The sequence below is a fragment of the Hyla sarda genome, chromosome 12 (assembly GCF_029499605.1).
Source record: "Hyla sarda isolate aHylSar1 chromosome 12, aHylSar1.hap1, whole genome shotgun sequence".
NCBI lineage: Eukaryota > Metazoa > Chordata > Amphibia > Anura > Hylidae > Hyla > Hyla sarda.
In genome coordinates this window covers 71343552-71359290 of record NC_079200.1, presented here as the reverse complement: position 1 = coordinate 71359290, position 15739 = coordinate 71343552, and the positions used below count along the sequence as shown (strand labels likewise).

The 15739-nt window shown below is 48.2% G+C and overlaps 1 protein-coding gene across 6 annotated transcripts in view; it reads right to left on the bottom strand.

Annotated features, from left to right (window-relative positions):
- RAD21L1 (RAD21 cohesin complex component like 1) overlaps positions 1 to 15739 on the bottom strand; it is a 122776-nt gene that overhangs the window by 62776 nt on the left and 44261 nt on the right. For all 6 annotated transcript variants that reach the window (XM_056548893.1, XM_056548892.1, XM_056548896.1 and 3 more), the window contains exons 6-7: positions 9803 to 9967; positions 9555 to 9650 (exon numbers count right to left, since the gene is read on the bottom strand). In XM_056548893.1, the coding sequence (XP_056404868.1) occupies positions 9555 to 9650; positions 9803 to 9967 (261 nt within the window). The remainder of the gene's footprint in view (positions 1 to 9554; positions 9651 to 9802; positions 9968 to 15739) is intronic.

Here is a 15739-nt window from a genome sequence, read left to right as displayed (position 1 = left end):
TGCACCACTCCTTGAAGGAAGGTCCAGACATGAGAATTAGAAGCCAGAGGACGCTGGAAAAGAATAGAAAGGGCCGAAACCTGACCCTTAAGGGAACTGAGAGACAACCCCAGTTCCAATCGCGACTGCAAGAAAGAAAGAGAGAAGACGGGAAACCAAAAGGTAACAGGACACAAGACCTGAGCTTCACACCAACTAAGGTGCGAATGACTTGGGAAGAGAAACCGCGGCTCTCAAAACCGCAGTCTCGACCGCCACGCCGTCAAAGCAGAGACGGTAATAGGGGTAGCACAGGAGACCTGAGATAGGAGGTCTGGATGATAGGGAAGGCGCAACGTTAAGTCATTCAGGAGCCTGACCATGACGACGTACCACGCACGCCGGGCCCAGGCTGGGCCACTAGAATGGCGGAAACTTCCCACTGAGAGTTTCCTCAAGACCCCGAAAAGAGAAGAAAGGGAGGAAACAGATAAGGTAGGGCAAAGCCCGACCACCAAATAGACAAGGTAGGGCAAGGCTCGACCAAGAGAGAGGAACACTTCAGTTGTGGCGGGACAAGCAGAGGTCCACGCCTGGAGCGCCCCAGGGGTTGCAGATCACAGCAAACACCCCTGGATGTAGGGACCAGTGGCCTTGGACGACTGAGGACCGGCCGAGAAGATCCCATCCCAGGGACGACCAGACTGAAGATAACTGAGATGGCCGGAAACCTGAGTTCCGCCCAGGAGGGAAAATCCCAAGAAGCAAGGAAAGAAAGAATTGCCCTAGGCCCCAAAATGTTGAAGGGGGAAAAAGCTTCTCGGGGGGCCAAGACCCAAGACCGGGCGGTCCCCGAAAACACCTCCTCAGCCTGACAGACTGGCAGGGGTGGACAGGAAGGAACACCCCCGAAAAAAATGAGGGGGAAAACGAAGCCACCATAGAAGGGACCAACAAGACTGACTAGAGAGAACGATCTTACACCCGAAAGACAATGGAGACCTGTCACACTGGAAGTAAATCTCCAGTTGAAGAGGTCGGTGATGAAACTGGGCAAATGGCACGGCCTCCACGGCCGCCGCCAATCGACCCAGGACATCCATGCAAAAGCGAATGGAAACTGGAGCAGGGAGCCAAAGACATCAGATTCTTGAAAAGAGTCGGCGTAGTCGAAAGCGGGCAGAGGCCGCATCGAACTGGAGCCCCAGGAGAGCGGTTGGGCTTGTCCCAAATGACCATCCAACCGAAGTGAGACAAGGTCTGGAGGTTGAGATTAAGACTCTCCAGGATCTGGGTCCTGGCTGGAGCTCAGATCAGGAGGTAGTCCAAATAAGGAATCACGGGAACAACTGTTGTCTGTAAAAAGGCTATCACAGGCGGAAGGACTTTGGTAAAGGTCTGCGGAGAAGTGGCCAGACCGAAATGGATAGCCACAATAGAAAATGACCATCCGGAACTGCAGAGCGGAGGTACCGCTGATGACCGGGAAACAATGAGAAGTGGGGGCAGGCATCCTTGATGTCCACCGAGGAACGAAAACTCCCCTTGAACCATGGACGCCAGCACCGAACGGAGAGACTCCATTCGGGATGGGAACGCAAGATGCTGGCTGAGATACTCGAGAACCAAGACTGAGCGAACAGAAACACCTTTCTTGGAGACCACAGAGAGGTTGGAATAAGCCTCGAAAAACGTTCCCCTGAAGCTGCATGTCCAGGCATCCCGGAGGGTGAGAGGCGACCAACCACCCGAGAGAGGTCGGCAGGTGGGGGCGACCCTTCAGGCCAAGGAAGGCCTACGAGTGCCTGATGGGGCCGCCAAACGTCCGGAACGGATAGCCGACCTCCGGGAGGAATGGGATCGGAAAGAGGAGCCCTCTTCCCATGAAGGCGCCTGGCTGGACCCTTTGTTGGTACCAAAGGACCGCAAAACCGGAAGGAGAAAGCGGTTCTGTGAATCTTACCATAGGTAATAAGGAACTCTTTTTCCGCCCGTCGCCTCACTTCCTGAAGGTGGCATCCGCATTCCAGGCTTAAGGCCACTTGAAGGGACGGTGGCTACCAGGTAGCTTGTGGTAAAGGCAGCACAGTGGCTGCCCATGGAAGCAGAACACAGAAAAATCTCCAGCTGCAGAGCATCGGAGAGCTAGATTAAATAAATCCTCCGGAGGGATCTTGAAGATTACCCTGGCGGAGTTGGAAGACCATACTAAAAGGGCCTTTGACACCCAGGCAGAAGCAAAAGCAGGAAGAACCTGCTGCCTCAAGGGCAGAGATTGCCAAAATATCACCTTCATGTCCGCTGGATTCTTGAAGGCAGCCGCATCAGCCAACGGCCGGGAAGGCGCCTTAGAGAGGCGGGAGACCAGCGGATCCACAGTTGGAGAGGAGGTCCACCGAGCAATGAGGTCCTTGGCGAAGGAATACCGCGCTTGAACCTTCTTCGTTTCCTGAAACTTCTTGTCAGGGTGACTTCAGGGAGATACCCGCAGGGCGTAAAATTCAGTGTGAGAGCTGAAAGTCTTGTGTGCCGGTCGGGCACAAAGAAAGGAGACTTCTGGAGCTACGTCCGAAGTTCCTGGGTCCTTTAGATGGAAGGTGTCTCTTATGGCCGCAACCACTGAGTACACCACATCAGGCACATCCGTGCGGTCCTCTGAGTCGGAGGCTGAATCAGAACTTCTTCCACAAGTTCTCCAGGTGAATGGGAACGAGGTGAGGCAGCCCTGGAAGAGGTCGGACACGATGAAAGGAAACTTCCCGATCACGTCCGAAGTTCCTGGGTCCTTTAGCTGGAAGGGGTCTCTTATGGCCGCAACCAATGAGTACACCACATTAGGCACATCCGTGCGGTCCTCTGAGTCGGAGGCCGAATCAGAACTTCTTCCACAAGTTCTCCAGGTGATTGGGAACGTGTGAGGCGGCCCTGGAAGAGAGAGAGACGGACCTGGTACGCGGGTCTGGAGAGCCAGAACGGCGACCCTGGGAGCATTCTCTAGAGGAGCGACGCTTGCTACAGGTCGGAGTAACGGGGTGATGCCTGCGAGGGGAGCGCCCGTGCCTGTCAGAAGACTCGGGGGATGAGTCAGATGACCCACCCCTATAATGCTGCGAGAGCGTCAGAATAGGGGGGAGAGCGGAACCCTCAGGAGGGCCGGTGTAGGGAGGGCCTCTCCAAGGCAGTCCCACATAACGGGAGCCCTGAGCCAAGTCGGACATAGACTGGGAGAGGGAGGGAACCCAGGCTGGAGGGGCAGCCGAACCCACCGGGTCTGGAAGAACAATCGGGGTAGAGTAGCAGGGATGTCTGGGGGAGCAGTGGAGCAGGCAGAACAAGTGGTTCAGCAGAACCAGACAGTTTAGAGTTACAGTATTAACAGAGTAAAGGAGTGGCTAACACTCCAGTTAACTGTTTAGAGGGAGGCTGTTCTGGGCCTCTCTCACCCAAGACTGTGTTCCAATTCACTGTGTTGCTGATACAGTCTGTTATCTTACTGTTTCACATGCCTTGAGATCCCCATAGACAACAATGGACCTATTTTAAAAATTAAACCACAACACTGTAACACTCTGTCCCACCCCGGGACTCGAACCCGTGGTGGTCTCCAGGCTGTCAGAGAGGAGAAATGCCGGCCAATAGCAAAGGAGGGGCGTGTTAGGAGCAGGGTGCACCGCTGATTGGCCCCTGCCACCATAATCGCGCGCACAGCGCTGATTGGTAAAACAGTTCGTGCCCAGAGAAGCTTCGGCGGCCCTGGGTGGGCGGAGCTAAAGCGCTCCGGGCTGCCGAAGTATAGACAAGAAGTCCCGTAATGGCGCCCGCTCCTTGACCCGAGCGCACATGTCAATGCATGTGTGCTCGCGGGGAATTGAGCGGACTAGACACCGCCGGCAGTAGCCGCTGCCGAAAGTGAAAGTAAGCCGGCGCTCAGAGCGCCCGCATAGAGAACTCCGCGGCTGTCAGTCGCTTTAATGTAAAAACACACACACAGTCGTTCCACACACACACACACACACACACACACACACACATATATATATAAGAATAAAGTGTAGAAAGTTGTGCCCCATTCAAACTGCCACTGCTTTTAACACCCCAGTTTTTAATAAAGGACCCCCTGTCCAGGCCAGCCCCATTAGAAAGGTGGGCCAAAAACTGAGGGTCTCCTGATGTTGCAAATCTGCACCTAAGGAGAAAGGGAAATATACTCACCTCAGTCAGAAGAACTTACCTCATGAAGTCTTCCTATGAAGTCTTCAACCAGCTTTTATCACCTGCATCATGCCGGGCTACCACGTGCGAGCGAGGCGAGCAGGGAGATAGGGTGACCCGGACCCATGAGGTACAAACCCAGGCGCTGACTGTTGGCGAGAGGGGGTGAACAGCGCATATACGCAATGTCTGTGCCCCCTTACTCGCAATAGGGAAACAGTGAGCCGCAGTCCCTGAGTCCCCACCTGAAAACAGGAAAGAAAATGGAATAAAAAAAATCTAACACATCCCTAAATCTAGGAAAATAATAAAACATAAGACCTGGTCTGGAGAGAACTCCAGACCATGTCCACCTCCTTAGACACTAAGCTTAAAACTGATTACCTCAGGGCCTGGAGGCAGGTATATCCTGCTGGGAGGAGCTGACTTCTTTGTTGCCATAGTGTCATACCTCCTAGAGACAGCAGCATACACCCACGGTCTGTGTCCCCCAATGGAACCGATAGAGAATTATTTTTTTTAAATCAACTGGATCCAGAAAGTTGAACAGATTTGTAAATGACTTCTATTAAAAAAATCTTTACCCTTCCAGTACTTTTTAGCATCTGTATGCTACAGAGGAAATTATTTTCTTTTTGAATTTTTTTGTCTTGTCCACAGTGCTCTCTGCTGACACCTCTGTCCATGTCAGGAACTGTCCAGAGCAGCATAGGTTTGCAATGGGGATTTTCTCCTGCTCTAGACAGCTCCTGATACAGACATCAGGTGTCAGCAAAGAGCACTGTGGACAAGACAAAAAAGAAATTCAAAAAGAAAAGAATTTCCCTTGTAGCATACAGCTGCTAAAAAGTACTGGAAGGGTAAAGATTTTTTTTATAGAAGTAATTTACAAATCTGTTTAACTTTCTGGTACCAGTTGATTTAAAAAAAAATGTTTTCCACCGAAGTACCCCTTTAACTATTTGGCTGACCATCTAAATTTTCCAAAGAAAAGTCAGATGGACATAGATTTCATTTAAAAATGTGTTAAAAGTATTGATATGAGGCTAAGGGTATGTAACTCGGACTCCAACCTCAGTCTAGTATTCACAGCCCTTTTTGGAATAAAGAAAAAGTGATGAATTATTGAGCGTATTATCGATAATATGTAAATACTGAATATACATTATCTCCCTGAAGTGAGTCCACCCCTCATATTTTTGTTAATATTTTATTCAAATATTTTCATGTGACAACACTCTGCTACAAAGTAAAGTAGTGAGTGCACAGCCAGTATAACTGTTCAATGCTGTGTCCCCTCAAAGTAACTCAACACCCAGACATTACTGTCTAAACCAGGCCTTTCCAAACTGGGTGCCACGGTCCCAGGTGTTTTGCGGGACCGTTCAGTCCTGCAGCAGCAGCCACCGCTGCTCACTGGTTTAAAGTGGCCGTGGTGCCGGCTGCCTGTTCAAGATCTGCAGGACAGGCTGTGGCCACAATCAGTGTGCAGCTGCGGCTGCTGGCACTAACGAGTAATGCCCCTAAAGTCACGCTACGAAGTGAGAGGATGTCACTCGTCAGTGCAGCCAAGCCCCTGCACCTGAGCCTGACGGAGTGCACTGGGGGCACAGGACAGGTAAGGCTGCTTTTACACTATTAAAACACTTCCGTTATGAATGACTGTTAGGAAATTCGCAGTTATACGGTCGGTACAAAATCACTAATGGACGTTAGAAAATACCATTATAATCTATGAGATTTTTCTATTAGCTGTTTTAACCCTTTATCACCCGTTATTAATAATGGCCGTTATTTTGTGACGGGCAATAGTAACGGGAAAATTAGTGTATGCACTATTTCTCCCGTTCATTTGCCCGTCAGAAAATAACGGCCGTTATTAATAACGGGTGATAATGGGTTAAAACGGCTATTAGAAAAATCCCATACACTATAATGGGATTTTCTAATGGCCGTTAGTGATTTTGTACCGGCCGTATAACTGCCGATTTGCTAACGGGCGTTCATAATGGAAGTGTTTTTATAGTGTGAAAGCAGCCTAAGAAATGCACAGCAGCAGATTAGAGGGAGGAGAGGAGGGTAGGGAAAGGGAAGGGGAATGAATTATGTGGCACAGGGGGGTGATAAAGGAGGGAATAAAATGGCACAGGGGAGATAAGGGGAGGGGGATCAGAGGGGAATAATGTGGCCCAGGGGGTGATAATGATGTGGCACAGGGGAGGAAAGATGAGGCACAAGGGGTGATAAATGGGGGTGGGGGGGATGAAATTGCACAGGTGGTGATGAACGGGGTGATGAAATAGCATAGGGGGCTAGCAGCCACATTTGTATGATACGTGCAATTGGTGGTACGGAGAGGTGTGTCACCATTATGAAGTCAACCTGTCAGTGCTTAGACCATATGTTGCAAACTGCATCAAATTAGTCTATATTAGTCTATAAATTAGTGGCATTCTAAAGATGATGAACAAGAAAACCTGCAAACAGTTTGCTGAAGACAAGCAGACTAAGGACATGGATTTCTGAAACCATGTCCTGTGGTCTGATGAGACCAATATAAACCTATTTGGTTTAGATGGTGTCAAGCATGTGTGGCAACAACCAGGTGAGAAAAACAAAGACAAGTGTGTCTTGTCTACAGCCAAGCATTGTGGTGGGAGTGTCATGGTCTGGGGCTGCATGAGTGCTGCTGGCACTGGAGAGCTACAGTTCATTGAGGCAATCATGAATGCCAACATGTATTGAAGGAGAGCATGATTCCCTCCCTTTGGAGACTAGGCAGCAGGGCAGTATTCCAACATGATGACAACCCCAAACAAACCTCCAAGATGACCACTGCCCTGCTAAAGAAGCTAAGAGTAATGGTGATGGACTGGCCAAGAATGTTTTCAGACCTAAACACTATTGAGCATCTGTGGGGCATTCTCAAACAACAGGTGGGGTCTCTAACATCTACCAGCTATGTGATGTCATCATGGAGGAGTGGAAGAGGATTCCAGTGGTAATCTGTGAAGCTCTGGTGAACTCCATGCCCAAGAGGCTTAAGACAGTGCTGGAAAATAATAATGGCCACACAAAATATTAACACTTTGGGCCAAATTTGCACATTTCCACCTTTGTTGCCAGGGTTTAGACATTAATGGCTGTGTGTTCAGTTATTTTGAGGGGACACACCATTAAACACATAGGCCCTCATTTACTAAAAGTGGAGAGTTTATTGTGGAGTGTTTTCTATATCACTGCATTTTTTTTTCCAGGCTTATTTACTTATTTACTAATCCGTCGCACTAATCCGGTTATTTTTCTGTCGCACAGTTTTTTTGTGTAGCACTAGTCAATTGTGTTGCACAAACTCCAAACACAAACTTTTTTTGGACCTTAAAGACCATTTCTAAATAAAAATGTATTTGTGTGAGTCAAAAAATTTTGGACTAGTTTGTTTATAAACAGTTTCATTAATTAAAATTATTCAGGTGTTATAATGTAAAAAAAAGGAGACTTTTTAGACTTACCCTAAAATCTCTTTCTCGAAGGATCCATTGGGGGACACAGAACCTTGGGTATATGCTGCTGTCTCTAGTTGGTCTGACACTATGGTAACCAAAAAGTCGGCTCCTCCCAGCAGGATATACCCGCCTCCAGGCCACTGAGCAATTCAGTTTTAGTCCCAAAGCAATAGGAGGAGACCAACAGATCAAAGGAAAAAAAAACACAAATTGTTCAAGTACCAGAAGAAAAATCAACTGAACACTCCCTCGGACAGAAAACTGAAAAGGAACCCCAGAAAAGGGCGGGAGCTGTGTCCCCCAATGGATCCTTCGAGAAAGATATTTTACGGCAAGTCTAAAAAAATCTCCTTTTCTCTATCGGCTCCATTGGGGGACACAGAACCTTGGGACATACCAAAGCCGTCCCTTGGGTGGGCAGAGAAAAAAGGTCAGGCAGTCGGCTGTACCACCGCCGCCTGCAACACTTTACGGCCCAGACTAGCATCAACCGATGCGAAGGTATGAAACTGGTATGAACCTGGTAAAAGGAGCGGGACAAAAGGACGGAAGACAATGTCCTCCTTGAGATGAAAAGGCGAAACGACCTTAGGTAAGAAAGACGGATCTGGCCAGAAAACAACCTTGTCCTGATGAACTATCAGGAAAGGAGAACGGCAGGAAAGAGCTGCCAGTTCAGATACTCTCCTAATGGAAGTAATGGCCATAGAAAAGCCACCTCCCAGGATAGGAGGAACCTGCCAATCAGAGCTTCTTACATGACAGTGGGCTCAGCCTATCACTGGCCGGGGCGGAACATCGCTCCAGCCGGTGATAGGCTGACTGCTGTCTGGCGTTCCAGTCCCCAGCGTGTGGCCGACGTAGGTGAGTTTAAAGTTTATTTTCTGTATCTTTTGCAGCCCGGGCATAGGGATACAGCGTACAGCAGTGGTTTCCAACCTGTGGACCTCCAGATGTTGCAAAACAACAACTCCCAGCATGCCCAGACAGTCGTTGGCTGTCCGAGCATGCTGGGAGTTGTAGTTTTGCAACATCTGGAGGTCTCCAGGTTGGAGACCACTGGCGTACAAGTATGGAGTTCCAGCGGCCCCCAACACAGAGGAGGAGGGCAGTGCTTGAAGGTGACATCTGTGAGTAGTACCCCGCTGGGCTGATCATTAATTGGGGGGGGGGGGGGCAGAACAGCGCTGGCGGGTCACATAGGATTAGTTCCCCGATGTGGGGACAGTGTTGCGCTGGGCTGATAATACATTCCCGAGGGGGAGGGGCCAAACAGATATTGCGGTATGGGGGAAAATTCATATCGTGCAGCCCAAAAAATTCGGTATTCGGTATGAACCGGTATACCGCCCAGCCCTAGTAAACGGTCCCTTGTTAGAAATCACTCCATTTTTGGAATTTCACTCGGCCTCTTGGCTGTCGGTTATTGTGTGAGGCAAACTCACACTCTTTCTCGAGTGATTTTGGAAGTACTCCGAGTATTTTTTTTGTTTTTGTCGGTAAAACGCCCATTTTTTGCATTAAACAAGCCCATTTCAGAAAAAAAGAAAAAACACTCCGAGTGTTTTCTAAAATGTCTGTTGTGCGACTAAAATTTGGTCGCATAATTAGTCGCACAGACGTGGCGACTAAAATTTTGGCGCAATAACCAAGAAAAAGAGTCGGTTGGACTTTAGTAAATGAAGGCCATAGTGTCATTTCATCAGTGTTGTCACATGAAAATATATAATAAAATAAATATTTACAAAATTTGAGGGGTGTACTGAATTATACGAGATACTGCAGATAATTCAGCAAAACTTAACTGTGTGTTCCTTTTTGCAATTTGGCTCATAAAATTCTAATTTAAGCTCTAACCCTCTGGTGGCTGATCTTCTGGTGGAAGCATTACATCTTGGTTTAGATCTTTATTTGTGTTCAGTGCATAGGATTCAATAAACTGCTGATTGTCATCTAAAGAGAAAAAAAAAATGAAAAAAGTTAAACTTTTATAAACTTTTACTGTAGATCTAAAAAAAAATAAAAAAAACAACATACAAATTGACAAAAATGTTGGTGTTTAGGTCTTATCGGGTGCACTGTGACGCGTTTAAAAACATTATTACCAAAAAAATCTGTTGCTGCTCCTTCATCTCCAAAGAAGTCATCTGCGAAAAGATCTCTTGAATCACCAGGTAGAAGGGCAGAACTCTGCTCTGGTAAGACACTGTTGGTACTAACTTCAAAGGGGATATCACTTGTAGAGCCATGCCTGAATATGTCAAGGTCATCTAGATAGGAAAGGCTATATGTTAGCAGTGATGTTGGCAATTTAGTAAAAAAAAATTGTAACGTGAACAACACATTGCAAGTATACCATATGCAGTAGGAAGTTGTGGCTTCTTTATAAAATCACATTAGGATGTTTCAATAAATAGATTATTGGTGTATTTTTTAATGGGGCCAATTAACCATTGCAAATAGTAGTAAAGCAATGGCATACATAACAATATTTCTTGTGTTTTAGACACTTTTTAAACACTTTTGCACTTCACTCAAGGTGATATCTTGAAAGTGATAACGTGCTCAAAAATCGCACCAGAATTCTGTCAAAGTAAGACAACAAATAGGTGGTCTAAACGTAAACAACAGTGCCTAAAGATGCACCAATTTGGTGTATTTTTAGACTGTATAGTCTATGTTTACCTTAAGCTTTAGACTGCATTAATAAATCAACCCCAAGGTGTGTAAAAGGAGATTTTTATTCTTACCGTAAAATCTCTCTTTCTCGAAGGATCCATTGGGGGGACACAGACCATGGGTGTATGCTGCTGTTTAAGAGGCTTGACACTATGGCAACAAGAAAAGTCGGCTCCTCCCAGCAGGGTATACCCGCCCACAGGCACCTGAGGTAATCAGTTTTAGTCCCAGAGCAATAGGAGAAGACCGACAGGTCAAGAGAAAAACCACAAACTGTCCGAGCAAACAAAAGAAAAGGTAACTGAACACACCCTCGGACAGATAACTGAAATATGAACACCAGAAAAAGGGTGGGAGCGGTGTCCCCCCAATGGATCCTTCGAGAAAGATTTTACGGTAAGAATAAAAATCTCCTTTTCTCTATCGGCTCCATTGGGGGACACAGACCATGGGACGTACCAAAGCCGTCCCTTGGGAGGGTAAGGAAATCAGTCAGGTGGACAGCTGGACCACCGCCGCCTGCAACACCTTACGGCCTAGAGGAGCATCAGCTGATGCAAAGGTATGAATCTGATAGGACCTTGTGAAAGTGTGCAAAGACGACCACGTGGATGCTTTACAGAACTGCGAGGCCGAAGCCACGTAGCAGAGTGGCCAGGATGCCACAAAAAACGGGTGGAATGAGCCAAAACCCTGAAGGGTGGGATCTTCCCCTTGCAGCGGTAAGCTTCCGAAATAGCAGACCGGATCCACTGAAAAATGCTGGCCGTAGAAGCAGGTTGTCCGGTACGACGACCGTCCGGAAAAACAAAAAAAAGGAGTCACACTGCCGAAAGGAAAAGGTGACTGAGAGATAAGTCCGAACAGCCCTCACCACAACAAGTTTGTTGGGCAAACGCTCCCTGTTATGAGAAAGGGCCGGACAAAAGGACAGCAGGACGATGTCCTCATTGAGATGAAAAAGTCGAAACCATCTCAAGTAAGAAGGACGGACCTGGACGGAAAACAACTTTTCCTGGTAAACAACCAGGAAGGGAGAAAGGCAGGAGAGAGCTGCCAGCTCTGACCCCCTCCTAACAGAGGAAGAGCAATAAGGAACACCACCTTCCGGGGAAGGAGGCGAAGAGAAATGTCCCTGAGAGGTTCAAAAGGTGCGCCTTACATGGCACCTAAGACCAAGTGTAAGTCCCAAGGGGAAGAAGGGGACCGATAAGGAGGGGCAGCGAGTGCCACTCCCTGAAGCAGGTCTGGACATGAGAATTGAACGCCAGAGGATGTTGAAAAAGAATGGAAAGGGCCGAACTTTGACCCTTAAGGGAGCAGAGAGCAAACCCTTGGGCCAGCCCGACTGCAAAAGGGAAAAGGGTCGGGAAAGGAAAACCACGACCTGAGGGAAAAAAAAATGGTGAGGCTCACACCAACAAAAATAAGACTGGTAAATCTGGTAAATCTTTGCAGAGGAAGGCTTGAGAGCCCTCAGCATGGTGCGAACCACTTGGGAAGAGAAGCCGCAGGTCCTTCGAACCGCGGTCTCAACCGCCACGCCGTCAAAAGCAGAGACGGTAAATTGGGGTGGCACAGGGGACCTGAGATAGGAGGTCTGGACGAGAGGGAAGGCGCAGCGGTAAGTCGTTCAGGGGCCTGAACGCAACGACGTACCACGCCTGCCGGGCCCAGTCTGGGCCACGAGAATGGCGGGAACGCCCTCTGCTGTGAGTTTCCTCAGGACCCTGGGAATGAGAGGAAGGGTAGGAAACATATAAGGTAGGGCAAAGCCCAACCAAGAAACAGATAAGGTAGGGCAAAGCCCAACCAAGAGAGAGGAATGCTTCAGTTGTGGCGGGACGCGCAGAGGTCCATGCCTGGAGCGCCCCAGAGGTTGCAGGTCACTGCAAACTCCTCCGAATGTAGGGACCAATTGCCTTGGACGGCTGATGACCGGCTGAGAAAGACCACTTCCCAGTTGAGTATGCCCGGAATGAAAATCGCTGAGATGGCCGGAAACCTGAGTTCCGCCCAAAAGGGAATTTCCCAAAGAAGCAAGCAAAGATAGAAATGCCTTACTCCCAACATGTTGATGGGGAGAAGGGCTTCTCGGGGGACCAAGGCCCTAGACCGGCCGGTCCTTGAAAGCACCTCCCCAGCCCGACAGACTGGCAGGAAGGGGCAGGAAGGAGCGCCCTTAAGAAGCAGGAGAAAACGAAACCATCATTGAAGGGACCGACAAGACTGTCGAGAGAGAACGATCTTGCGGTCGAGAGACAATGGACACCTGTCCCACCCGAAGAGAATCACCAGTTGAAGAGGTAGGTGATGAAACTGGGCGAATGGCACGGCCTCCACGGCTGCCACCAACCGACCCAGGACATTCATGCAAAAGCGAATGGAAACTGGAGCAGGGTGCCGAAGTCATCGGACTCCTGACAAGAGAATCAGCCGATTGTCCGGCGGAGTCTAAAGCGGGCAGAAGCCGCGTCAAACTGGAGCCCCAGGAGAGAGGTTGGACTTGTCCTGATTGACCATCCAACCGAAGTGAGACAAGGTCCGGAGGTCGAGACCAAGACTCTCCAGATTCTGGGCCCTGGTTGGAGCTCTGATCAGGAGGTCGTCCATGTAAGGAATCCCTGAAACAACTCTTGTGCATAAAAGGGGTATCACCAGCGCCAGGACCTTGGTAAGGCCCGCGGGGAAGTGGTCAGACCGAAGTGGAGAGCCACAATAGAAAAGAACTACAAAGCGGAGGTATCGCTGACGACCGGCAAATATTGGGATGTGGAGGCAGGCATCCTTTTTTTTTTTTTTTTTTTTTTTTTAAATCGTTTTTTATTCAAGTTTTGCATTTTAAAACAAACACACGACTGTACTACAGCAATTGTAGCCAGGAATATACATGTTTACACAATATGCGAGAGGAGTCCCATGTGGCTCCTGTATTACTAATCCGTAAACAGTCATAAACTAAACAACAACAGGTACATGGTAGGTAGGAGATAGCTGAGTGCATACACCACTGTCAGAGCATACGTTAATATGAACTAAGTAATTTAGGCAAACAGTGTCTATAGCTACATAGCAAAATGGTACACCTGTGTATCAGCTAACAGTTACTACCTAGTGGGTGAATGGAAAAGAAGTAGCTATATTGAGTAAGTATGGGTAGCTGAGGGCGGTTAGATATCCTTACAGTGAGTTGAGGATTTCCACAACCTCCAACGTTTCTGAAATTTAGGTAGAGTCCCAGCTCCCAGGGCTAGGATTCTTTCATACGAGTAAGTAATGTTCATTTTATTGATCAGGGTATCTTTAGAAGGGATCGTTGCTGTCTTCCAAAGGCTGACTATTAGAATTTTTGCGAGGATGCACACTATACAGAACAAGTCACGATTATCTGGTGGGAGAGTGCCAAGCTCCAAGAAGAGCAAACCAGATTGGGGGTACCACGGGAGAGGCCTCCCAAACAATTCTACCAGAAGTTGTCTGCAGGAAGTCCAGAAGGGTCTGAGTATTGGGCATTGCCATAGTATGTGGTATAGAGTTTCCCTGGCCCCACACCCCCGCCAGCAAAGATGTGAGACCCCCAAATACATTGTGGAGAGGCGATCCGGGGTATAATACCAACGAAGTGCCGTTTTTAGCACGGATTCCACGTGTGATGAGCATTGAAATGCTCTGTGCATTTGTTTGAGTGCGTGTTGCCAGTCCTCTGCTGTAAAAGACTGCGCGAAGTCCCGTTCCCATAATTTCATAGGGTATAATTTAGTGAATGCAGCGACTTGATTAAGAGTATCGTAATATATTTTCAAACCCTTAGGGAGTCTAGCCATGCGACGCAAGGCCAGTGTGTCAACATGAGGGGCGGAGGGGGTCAGATTGTGTAAGAGGTGGCGGACTTGCAAGTATTTATAAAAATCTCTCACGGGGATAGCATATTTTTCACAGATAGATTGGAAGGGTAAGAGCTGGTTGTGATCATAAAGCAGTTGTGTATGCGTGAGCCCTGCGGAAATCCAGGTAGAAAGATCTAATCCAGGGACAGACGCTTGGAGAAGCGTGGTTGGTAAGTATTCCCTAGAAGGAGTAGAGAGGGATGTAGTTGCAGTTACATATGTTGTCCATGCAGCGTATGAGGCTTTAAGTAGAGGGTTATGCAAAGTGGGGGAAGGTAGGTTCCAATACGGTAGGTGCATAAGATCACGAAGTGAGTGTGGTAAGGCTGATATGCCCTCCATTTCCACCCATGGGAGAGTCGTCAGATTGCACCACCAATGCTTCAATTGAGAGACCAGTGTCGACACGTAATAAAACTGAATATTGGGAAGACCAAGTCCACCCCTATGCCTGTCCTTTGCGAGCAGTGTCAGAGCCACCCTTGGGCGTTTACCTGCCCATACATATTAGGAGAGAAGTTGATGTGCAGCTTTAAGGAAGGAGGACGGGAGTGAGATAGGTAAGGTGCGAAAAAGATAAAGAAAGCGAGGTAGAAGGAACATTTTGAAGGATGCCACCCTGGCCACCCAGGAAGTTTCTGTCAACCCCAAACGTTCCGTCTCCTTAGTTAAAGTCGCTAGGAGAGGAATATAATTGTAGTTGTATAAAGTTTTATGCGGGAAGGAGAGATGAATGCCTAGATAAGGTAGCGTAGTAGTGCGTCATTCAAAGGGGTAAGCCGCTTGAAGGAGTCTTAAGTCTGAAGGGGGGATGTGTATAGGCGAGGCTTGTGTTTTGGTCCCATTTAGAAGATAATAGGATAGCTGTCCAAATTTCGATATAGTGTCCATAACCGCCAGCACAGAAACTCGGGGGTTCATCAAGGATAGAATAACATAGTCAGCATACAAGGATATTACATGGTTCGTGTGACCCACATTAACTCCCGTAATGGAAGCGTGTTGTCGGATAGCCTGTGCCAGGGGCTCCATGGACAAAATATAGATCAAGGGTGAGAGTGGGCAGCCTTGACGGGAGCCATTGGTGATAGAAAAGAAGTCAGAGAAGGAGCCATTAGCTAGGACTCTAGCGGAGGGGCAAGAGTACAGGGAGGAGATAGCTAAGAAGATCGCTCCGGAAAACCCCATATGCTGAAGCACCGAAAAGGCGTACGACCACCGGAGGCGGTCGAAAGCCTTCTCGGCGTCCAAAGCCATTAGCAAGGCAGGGGTGGGAGATAGCTCTAGATGGTGGAGAATGTTAAGAAGACGTCTGGTGTTGTCGGACGCCTGTCGACCAGCTACGAAACCAGATTGATCAAGGATGGTAAAACCACAGATATTCGGGAGGCTAAAATTTTGGCAAAAATTTTGACATCTTGGTTTAAAAGGGAGATAGGACGAAAATTTTTTGGACAGTCTGGTGGCTTGCCAGGT